The sequence below is a fragment of the Neovison vison genome, chromosome 3, assembly GCF_020171115.1.
Source record: "Neovison vison isolate M4711 chromosome 3, ASM_NN_V1, whole genome shotgun sequence".
Lineage (NCBI taxonomy): Eukaryota > Metazoa > Chordata > Mammalia > Carnivora > Mustelidae > Neogale > Neogale vison.
The window spans coordinates 224613970-224624483 of NC_058093.1; the positions used below are offsets into that span (position 1 = coordinate 224613970).

Below are 10514 nucleotides of genomic sequence, written 5' to 3' on the forward strand. Positions count from 1 at the left end.
GGAAGCAGGGTCCCCGCTGAGCAGAGAGCCAGATGTGGGGATCGATCCCAGGACCCTGGGATCACGACCCGAGCCGAAGGCAGAGGCTTCAACCCACTGAGCCACCCAGGCACCCCTATAATCAGGCTTTTAAAAAAATTATTTTTATTAACATATAATGTATTATTATGGCTCATCTACTCTTAATCAATAATAACCTTCAGGAGCTGTTCTGAAGGTGCTGGGTGCCATCTACCTCAGGACCTTTGTATGTGCTATTCTCCCTGCTGGGAATCCTCTTGCACCCTTGCCTTGCTAGATACCACCTCCTCCTCATCTTCATGAGCAGCTCTGCTGTTACCTCCTCACGGAGGATCCCATGAGTTCTGGGACCAGACTAACCCCCTACAGCACCAGAACTGCCCCATCCAAAACTTAGCACAATGTGCAGTTAGATATTCTCCGTTTGTTTACTTGTTTACTGAAGGTCTCCTTTGACTCTGTAAGCTCTGTGCCTGTGTTTGCTTGTCACTGTCTCCCAGAGCCTGATCCTGGCTGGAGATAAAGCAAATGTCAAGAGAAATTTCTAGAACAGATGAAGGGCAGAATGTTAGAACATGGGAACCTCAGTGTCGGCAGGCTTGTGGCAGACATGTAGTCCAACCCCACATTTAGCTGCATCCCAGAGAGGGGCAGGGATTTGCCCGGACCCCACAGTTGACGCATGAGCTAGGGCTGAAGCTCAGGGGTCTTTTTTTTTCTCCCAAGGGACCGACATTCTTGCTGTGCTCACACTGAGGGTTGGGACATTTGGCTTCAGGAGAGCACGTGTGTCTCTGTGTGCGTGTGCATGTGTACTGACGCGTCTGATAGGTCTGAGAGCACAGGGGCCTTCCTGTGGGGAATGGGGCCCTTGGTGGTGGGAAGGTCCTTGGCCTGGCAGTTTCATTTCCAGGTAAGACACAGGGGCTGGTGAAGAAGAAAGGGGTCTGGGTCCCCACATGCTGTTGGAATCCCGATGAAATCACGCTGCTGGGAACCTCAGTCTACACATCTGTCCAATGGGCTTTCCCACCTTTCCCCAAGCATTCATGGAGGGGAGGAAAACTGCGCTTTGGTGCGTTTGGTGGGATGACTCCATCTGTGCAGGAAACAAGTAATAATACTCAATCTCAGTATGGAGGCCGAGTATGACCCTCCCCCAGAAATGGCCCATCCCCATCCTTGGAACCTGTGGATAAGAATGTGTCACCCGGCATGGCTAAAGGGCTTTGTGGATGGGATTAAGTTAAGGAGAGTAGATGGGGAGCTCATTCTGGGCTACTTGGGGTGGGCTAAATGTCATCCCAAGGGTTCTTGAAATTGGGAGAGAGGTTGGAAGAGAGCCAGAGAGACAGTAGCCTGAGGACTCAGCCCCCCTCCAGAGGAAGAGCCTAGAAGCTGAGGACTGTAGGCGGCTTCTAGATTCCCTCCACCCTGAAGACTCCAGGATGCATTGAGCTCTGCCAATACCGTGCCTTCAGCTGAGCGAGACCCTCTTCTGATTTCCGACGGCCAGAACCGTAAGATAGTGAATGTGTGTTGATCTAAGCCACTGAGTTTGGTCATTTGTTACAGCAACTGTAGGAGACTCATACGTTTGGCATGCAGGCAATTTCCTGCCCTCCTGCTCCTCTGACTTTTCCCAGCAGCCTTGTGAGCAAGAGACTCTCTATCCTCGGTTTACAGATGATGACAAAACAGAAACTCCGTGGGAGGCAGGACTCGGTGGAGGCAGGATTTGGGCCCAGGTCTGTGTGCCTGCTACCAAAATAGGAGCACAGAAGAGGACCCTGACTCAGGCTGGGGCATCTGGGCTGTCCCAACTGGGGGCAGGCCCTGCCTGGGAGGGTTGCATCCCCTGACTCTTGATTTCTTGGGGTCAGAGTCCCTGTGGCCCTCAGACTTAGCAGAGGGACTCCTCCCCTGGTGCCCTGGATATCCCCTGGTCACCTGGAAAGTGGGTACAGTGATGACAACATGTGGTCATGTGTGGGGGCGGCATCTCACACCTGGGGGTGCGTGTGTCAGTGTGAGTCCCTTGGTGGACACTCATCTGTTTCCTTGAGGATGCAGGGTTTGGGGGTGATCCCGAGAAAAAATAGGAACTCTGGTTTTATTTTCCAAACAAACAGCTGTTGTCCCTCTTTCTGGAGGAGTAGGGCTTGCTGGGACCGCTGGAAGGAATGACAGTAATCTGGAGTCTTAGTTCCTGAAGGGTGGGCCGAAGCTGTGGATTCAGGCACTCTCCCTGCCCCATACTTTCTGTGGCTCCCTACTGCCTCATGGATGAGTGATGTTCTGACACCTTAGCCTGGCTCTCGCTGCCTTCAGCCCTACCTGCTCTCCCTTCTTGTCCACCTCATGCTCCAACCTCATATAATCACAGTATGGCCTTCTGGCCCCTCTGCCTTCATCCATGCAGGTCCTTCCACCCAGGATGCCTCTCCCGGGTCTCCTGTCCAGACTCTGCTGGCTCACAGCCACGCCCTCCAGGACAACTTCCTTGCCTCTTCCTCTCAGGGGACCTCTGCCTGCTCTGGGGTTCCCCAAGCCCTTGGTCTGATGCCTTTCCTGCTATGGACCCTTTTCTGTTTTGTAAGAGAGTAATAATGTCTCTGCGTGAGAGCTCCTCGGGGGCTGGCATGTGTCTGATTTACCTCTGAAACCCCACTGGCGCGGTGCCTGGCACGCTATAGATGTTCATGGAGCATGTGCTGAGTGAACGAATGAAGGGGTGCGTGAATGAATGAATGCAAAGATCCGCTGACCCTCCGGAGTCCTCAGGTCAACCAGAGGTCCCTGCGCCCGCGGCTACTACTGGCTTGCCTTCGTTTCCTGCTTGAGCCCCTGTACTACACCCTGCCTCACGGTGCCCACCTGTGAAATGGGGCCCCTGGCTCCTGCTGTGGCTTCTCCATCTGGGGTGGCTTCAGGCCACGGATGTGAGAGTGTCAGAGCCAGAGGGAGCCCAGACAGCTTCCTGCCCACCCTGGCAAATAAGTAAACTGAGGCCCGGATGGGGGAAGAGCCGGACCAGGGCCCGACAGTGGGTGCCTGGGCTCTGCTCCCTGCCCAGGCCCGTACCCTCCAGCAGCCTCTGGAAAACCTGAGTCACAGCTGGAACCAGGGCAGGGGGATTTTCCTGCTCACCCATAGGGGCCCCTGAACCTCCCTGACCTTGGCCCCCTCAGAAGGGAGGCAGGCCCCCAGCTTGCTGTCTGGAGGGGCTGTGCTGCAGGACAGCTTCTGTCTGTCTGCCTGGGCCAGCGCTGGGGACCCCGGGTTGGGGAGGAAGTGCCCCATCTGGAGTTCCCCAGCAGTGGAGGGGCACCGGAGGGAGTGGGAGCTGGGAGGGGGGGGGGATCGTGTGTGGCCGAGCTCAGCCCCGCCCCTCCCCTGTCCCCACCCCAAACCCTCTTAATGGAATCAAGCTGGCCCCGAAGCAGCCCCAGGACGGGAGGCGGGAGGAGGGAGGCAGGAGGCGGGGGCAGGAGGGGGGCGGCGGCGCCAGCCAGAGCAGCGGCAGCTGGCACTCCCTGTCGCTCCACCTGGTGGGAGCACCCAGGCCTGTGCGAGGAAGGAAGGACGGACTGGTGAGTCCAGGCTGCCCCTCTTCCCTGGGAGTCTGGGGGCGCTGGGGGTTTGGGGACTGGGAGCCGGTGCCCGCACTTTGCTGGCTTCTCTAAGTTCCTGTGCCTTCTGAGCGTGTGCTGGAGGCTGTGTGTGCACGCTTGGGCTCTGTGCTCAGGGTGTTGGTGGTGGAATGTGTGTGCACCTTCTCTGTGTCCGGTGTGTGGGGCGGCGCGCCCGTGTGTGTGTGTGTGTGTGTGTGTGTGTGTGTTCCCGCATGCATGGGGGCATGCGTGCAGTTGTGGCCTAAAGGGAGCAGCTGTGTTCTCGAAAAGTGGATACCAGGGTGGCTGTCCCAGGGTCAGCAGGAGGGTCGTGTGGCCCACGTTGTCCGCTGTCTGTGGTCTGTGGGGGCCCCAGTGTGTGTCAGGGGACTATGTCTGTGCTCTAGTGACCAGAGAATCAGTCCCTTGTGGGTCTGCTGTGCCTCCTCTGTGTGTCTGTGCTGGTGGGCTCTGCGAACTTTCTGAGGTGTCTGGGCTTTGTGTGTCCCTGTTGCTGTGTGAGTCTGAGTGTGAGTGTGTGTGTGTGTTGTGAGACTGGTTAGTGTGTCTGTGTTGTGTGTCTGTATATTGTGTGTCTGTATATTGTGTGTCCCTGTTGCTGCTGCTTTGTGTGGGTGTATATTTTGAGCCTCAGGACTCCCCATCCCTCTCCAGGCCTCCCTTCCAGGGGCCTGAGTCTCTGTCCTTGGCTGCCCTGGGGCGGGGGGCGGGGGGAACGCTTCAGCCAGACCCTCCTCCCCTAAAAGCCACTAATTGAAGCCAGGTTTTCATGGGCTGCCCCTCCCCCGCTGGCCATCAGTCTCCGGGTGGGGATGGGGCAGAGGCTCTGGCCCTTCAGCCTCAGGTTCCTAGGCCCTGGGGGTGGATTTGCATCATTAGCATATTTCCTGACCTCTGGGGGGGGCTCATCATCTCCAAAACCCCAAACCCTGAGTGAGATGGGCTCTAGAGGGAGGTCCGGTTCCACCTTCATGTAGGGCCTAAGAGTTGATACCCCCTCCCATCCTGCACTGCTGTTTCTTGTCCTAACTACAGTCAAGGGAGGTGGCCCTTAGACCCATTGCACAGATGTGGAAGCCGAGGCTCACAGATGACATGCTGACCCCAGGATTCATAGCTCCAACCCACTCTCCTCTGGTTGTTAGACCCTGGACTGCCCATTCCCAGTCTCAGACCCGACTCTTGGCTAAAATGAGAGGGTTGGCCTGACCCCAGCTCCCAGTGGCCTGTGAGTTTCTGAGCCCTGGAAAACATTAGGTCTCGGGAAGAGAGGCCAACTGTCTCCCAGAAGGAGGTGGAGACAGCTGATGTGCTCACTGATCACTTCGGGGCTGCCTGGGTCACTGTGCCCATTGTATGGAGGGGAAACTGAGGCCAAATAGGGCAGGGGCTCATCATGAAGGGCCACCCAGCCATTGCCTTTGAGGTCTGGCCAGCTCCCCATGCTCTGCCTGCACCTTTCCCAGGAGCCGGGTTGAGGGGTTTGGGGACCTGAGAGTCAGGGTCTTGACCTCTAAGAGCCAGTAATACCTTTGTGTGGCCTCTTTCCTGAGCTTCTGTCCTTCACCCCAAGGGTCCAGGGAGAAGGGGGCCCTTCCCTGTGTCCAGCTCATTGTCATGTGTGTGTGCGTGTGTGTCTGTGCATTTATATGTCTGTGTGTGTGTCTGTGTATGTCTCTTTGTGTATGTGTGTATATCTGTGTGTGTGTCTGTGTGTTTCTGTGAGTCTGTGTGTGTTTGTGTCTGTGTGTGTGTGTCTGTGTATGTTTCTGTGTGTATGTGTGTATATCTTTGTGTGTGTCTGTGTGTGTGTGTGTGTCTGTGTGTTTCTGTGTGAGTCTGTGTGTGTGTGTGTGTATCTGTGTGTCAAACACACACATGCACCCTGCATTCTGGGGTGGCTGGAGCTGAGCCTTCACTCAGCAGGTGTAAAGGTTGTCACTGCCCGGGGCGGAGGGCGATGGGCCAGTCTATACATAGAGTGAAGGTAACTGTCCGCCCGCCTGGTGGGAAGATGGGGCTGGTGCTGGGCTCTGCTGGAGTCCAAAAGGGGCTGCTCTCGAGCTCGACCTTTCCCGTGGAGCACAGCTTCCCTGTGCCAGGTGCTTTCTGCCTGTCACCTCCCCCAGCCCGTGTGGCTCTATGATCCCTTCCCCACCGACCCCCCGATTTATGGGCAGGGACAACGAGGCCCAGAGGGAGCTGCCCGCAGAGCTGGACCCAGGGGGAGCCCCCCAAGTCTGCCCATAGCTGTCGTTGGTGGTGAGAAGCCTTGGCTCCTGCCACCGAAGATCTCTCTCGGAGGCAGGGAGGTGACCCGCGGGCCAAGACCCCAAAGGTCAAAGCCATCTGCAGGGACCTTTGCTAACATTCAGTGTGGGGTGTGAGGAGGGACCCTTCCAGCTGATGCATGGCTTCATCAGGGGTTGCCAGCTCACTTGGGGGTCACCCCAGGGCACATGACAGCACATGTGGGGTGGTGTGTTTGTCTGTCTGTGTACAGGTCTGTGTGTGTATGTGTGTAGTATCTATATGTGTGAATGTGGGTGTGTGCACGTGTAGAAGGGGAGTGTGTGTGTCATAGGTGTGCGTGTATGCTGTGAGTGTGTGCATGTGTGTATGGGTGTGTGTGTGGTGTGTATGTCTGTGCATGTGTGTGAGTATGTTTGTGTGAGGTGTGTGTGTCCATAGGTATGTACGTGTGTGCGATGCCAGCGTGTGGACGCTCAGACTCACCCAGAGGAAGGTTCAAATCCCAGCTCCGACGGGCACCATCTGTGTGTCCTTGGACAAGTCACTGTCTGTCTGGGCACCCCCAACCCCTCAATAGCATTGAACCCCAGGGTTGAGCTCTAGGGCTTCTCTAGGGCTGAGCCCCGGCAAAGAGGGTGGGGGCATCCCCCCCACCGTCAGAGCCCAGGATTGTCAGCTCATTTAAAACAAACCTCTGAGTAGTTTTGCCTCTTCTTATGTCCTGAAATTACCTTTGGGTTTTCTTGGTCATCTGAGCCAGTGTATCCAAATTGACGTCAGTGCAATTAATTTCCATTAGTGCTACTTAACTGTGGGGCCTCAGATCAGTTGGAAGAAGCCACTCAGTGTCCTGACATCATAACTACCTCACTCCCCAAGTCCCCATGGTGACCTGTGTGGCCAGGACTGCCAGCAGGTTTAGGGAGCAGGCCTTGAGGACTGGGACCCTGAAGGGACACAAAGCGCAGGTGTCAGGAACCCGCCCTCCCCATCTAGCCCAGGACCTGGCTCTACTTCTGGCCCCTGTTCCCCCATCTCAGAGAGACTGTCAGACAGGGAATCCCCAGGCTTTTTTGTCTTGACGCTTTGAGCCCCACCCAGGTCAGAAGGGGGTTCTCAGGGAGAGACAGACCACCAGGGGGCACAGAAAAGGGCTGCTGGGCTTGTCTGAGGGCCCAGCCCCCCTCGGGCTGGTGGGGAGAGCCCGTGTTTTAGGAGCCAGCTTCCTCCGCAAACCTGGACCATGCGGAATGTATTAGTCAGCCGGGCTGTCTAGGCCAGATGGGGTCTGGGGGTTCATGGCGGGAGCAGCCTTCCAGCAGGGGAGAGGGGGAGGGCGGGGTTCATCTGGTTCCCATTTAGTGGTGGACTCAGCTCCAGCTTCATCTCAGGCACGAGGGTCCCTCCACCCCCTCCCAGGCCTCCAGGCCCTGCTTTGTGCCTTGACGTAAGGGTTAGCCACGCTCCTGACATCCAAGCCCTCTGCTGAGCTCATGGAGTCTGGAAGCTTCAAAATGCAGGAGCCTCCCGGAGAAGGTACTGGGACCACAGAGGACCAGGGCTGGTGGGGAGGGAGCCGAAGAGGAGGGGTCGGCTCCCTCCGTTGCTCCATTTCTTACTTACTCCCAGCCCGACTGACCATTTCACACTCCATGCCTAGCCCCAAACCCCTGCTCTTGCCTGACAGTGACTTCCCTCCTCTGAGCCTCAGTTTCCATACCTGGAACCTGGGGATAATAATAGTACCTCCCCTCTTTGGGTGGTTCCCAGGATTCAGTGAAATTCTATTTAAGAAACTCAAAATAGTATTTGGCACTTGGTAAGCCATGAAAGGGTAAATTATTATGAATTCAGCCAAGGTGCATTTATGGAGCACTTAACAGTATGCCAGATAGGGTCTGGAAACCCTGAGGGTGCCGAGGTAAATAAGAGTCAGTTCCCGCCCTCCAGGACCTTAGGGCGAAGTGGGGTGCCTCACTGGGATGGTCTCAGGATGAAGTGGAGGGGCAGACAAGAACCCCATGTAGAGCAAACGGGGTCCAGAGAAGCGGCCCCGGCTAGGATCTGCTCTGTGTCCCCAGACGCCCCAGAGTTCTACCCCACACTCTCTCCTGCCTCGCTGCCCCACAGGTCTCGGACAGGATGGTGTCGGCGGCAGTGCCCAGGCTGGTGGTGTCTCTGTTGCTGCTCCTCAGGGCGCTGCCCATGGTGGCCTACTCTGCAACCCTGCAGGCCACCTATCTGGAGGACACAGGGGGCAGCGGGGAGGCCGAGGGCTCGTCGGCCTCGTCCCCTAGCCTCCCACCGCCCAGGACGCCGGCCCTCAGCCCCACGTCGCTGGGGCCCCCGCCCACGCCCCTGGCAGGCCCCAAGCCCCCCACCAACTTCCTGGACGGCATCGTGGACTTCTTCCGCCAGTATGTGATGCTCATCGCCGTGGTGGGCTCCCTGGTGTTCCTGCTCATGTTCATTGTCTGCGCCGCGCTCATCACCCGCCAGAAGCACAAGGCTTCGGCCTACTACCCCTCGTCTTTCCCCAAGAAGAAGTACGTGGACCAGAGTGACCGGGCCGGCGGCCCACGGGCCTTCAGTGAGGTCCCCGACCGGGCTCCCGATGGCCGGCCCGAGGAGGCCCTGGATTCGTCCCAGCAGCTCCAGGCTGACATCCTCGCTGCCACCCAGAACCTCAAGTCCCCCGCCAGAGCGGTGCTGGGTGGCGGAGACGGAAACAGGATGGAGAGCAAGTCCGAGGGAGAGGAGAGCCGAGGCTGGGAGGCGGACCAGGAGGCCCAGGGACGTGGGAGCCCGGCAGCAGAGGAGAAACCGAAACCGGAGGGGCAGGAGGAGCCAAGCCCCGTGGTAGAGGAGGGAGTATGGGAGGCTGGCCAAGGCCAAGGCCAAGGTGAGCCCGGAGAGGCTCCTTTGTTAGCCCAGGATGCCAGGGGAGCCGCTGATCCCCCTGAGAGCCCCTGTGCTTGCAGTGTTGTCCCCAAGGTCTAACAGGCCTCTGGGGTTGCCAGCCCTGACTATTGGACCCCTTGTGGTCACCTCTGTGGGTGTGGAAAGGCCCTTGTCCCTTACGGCTCCCTGACACCCCTCCTTGGCCACCCCTGACAGCAGGCAGAGATGCTGGTCTCTGGTGTACCCCAAGAATCTCCCCAGGCTCCAGGACCGTTTGCCCCTGTGGCCCCAAAGGGCTGCATTCCAAACAGCGCCTCTGGGGAGGGGGAATAGGAAGGATCCCCATTATATCTGTGATGCTACATCCCACACAACTGGCCCCATCACTCAGGCAAACATAGGCCGCAAGTCCCCTGTGATGGTGCCAACATTGTCGCTTTTCCATGGAGGTAGGGAAGACACGTCAGAGTAACTAGGAGTTTGGGACAAGGGTGAATGGGACCTGCTGAGGCCTCTAGGGTTGGGAGCAGTGACAGCGACCGCATTAATGGGCCTGGGGAGGCAGGAAGTTTCCAAGAGGCCTGTGCACACATCACGACGGGTCCCTAAGTGAGCCTGTCCAGGGCTCGGTTCCCCGAGCTACTCAGTGGAAAAAGGATTTGGGGGGCCAGTGAGTTGAGGAGACACTGTCTCTCTGCTCCCTGTACCCCCTGTTAGAGCACCCCAGGGCTCTACAAATACTTTAGTAAACGCCCCTGTGGAATCTGGTTTTGACCACAGAGCACTTTTTTTTTTTTTTTTTTTTACAGCTACAGAGTAAAGTCTCGCAGAGCACATTCTGGAAATTACTGCCCCAAATGTTCCTGAAGGTGCCCCCCAGTTTGCAGTCGCTCTGGGGTTAGGGGCGTGGGTCCAGGGGCTCAGACCCGCCCAAGCTCTGCCAAGCATCTCTGTCTGGGGACGAATTTCTCATCCCGTTACTGCTACGGGCATGGGATGAATGAATTGAACCTTTCTTGTCAGGCCTCCAAAGCTGCCCAGAAGCTAGGGGGCTGTGTGTGAGGGGGCCCCACTCTAGGGGGAGTGTGAGAGGGTGGGGAGGGTTCCTAACGCCCAGCTTAGAGCAGGGGAGCCCTGGCCCCCAACCCTTTGCTCACGTGTGTCGTCTGGCAGCCTGTGCTCACAGCATTTTTAAACCTTTGACAAGGGAGCCTGAGCTCCGTCCTGATTTGGGGAGGCTCTGGGGGTGTTCCTCTTCCTCATCCCTCCATCTGGCACCCCCCCCCCGCCAACCTCTGCACAACTTTTTAGGTGCTGAGATGTAGCAAACCAGCACAATAAACCTTTATTCTGGCCTGAGTGTTGCTGGTTTTCTGAGGGAGGAATGAGTCTGCTGGTGGGGGTGGGGCGGGGTATTTCTTCTGGGCTGTTCCATGGCGTGGGGTAGCTTTCTGGGGGAGACACATCAGGCAGTCCCAAGAAGCTGAATGAGATGATTCGTGAAAGGAGGGCAGAACGGGACCCCCCCTGGGAATGTGGCAGGAGCTCTTACCCCCAAGGCTGAGTCCAGCCCTGGGCTTGCGGCCATGCAGACCCGGCCTCCAAGAGCAGTTCTGTGATGCACCGTGGCTACAGGAGATCTACCCGCCTCCTTCTCCAGGGAACACGAGCCCAGTCTCCCGGTTCAGTCTCCCATCCTCTGGC

At 57.5% G+C, this 10514-nt stretch overlaps 1 protein-coding gene across 1 annotated transcript; it reads left to right on the forward strand.

Moving 5' to 3' along the window:
• The first annotated feature begins 3533 nt into the window (after positions 1-3533).
• On the forward strand, positions 3534-10164 carry TMEM119 (transmembrane protein 119). The gene is made up of 2 exons (XM_044241094.1): positions 3534-3614; positions 8040-10164. Exon 2 carries the CDS (start codon positions 8052-8054, stop codon positions 8907-8909), a length of 858 nt encoding a protein of 285 aa, XP_044097029.1. The 5' UTR covers positions 3534-3614; positions 8040-8051; the 3' UTR covers positions 8910-10164.
• Positions 10165-10514: the final 350 nt, after the last annotated feature.

Bases quoted from the DNA above. Each gene is read 5' to 3' on its own strand.
- TMEM119 (XM_044241094.1), top strand. From the start codon at position 8,052: ATGGTGTCGGCGGCAGTGCCCAGGCTGGTGGTGTCTCTGTTGCTGCTC.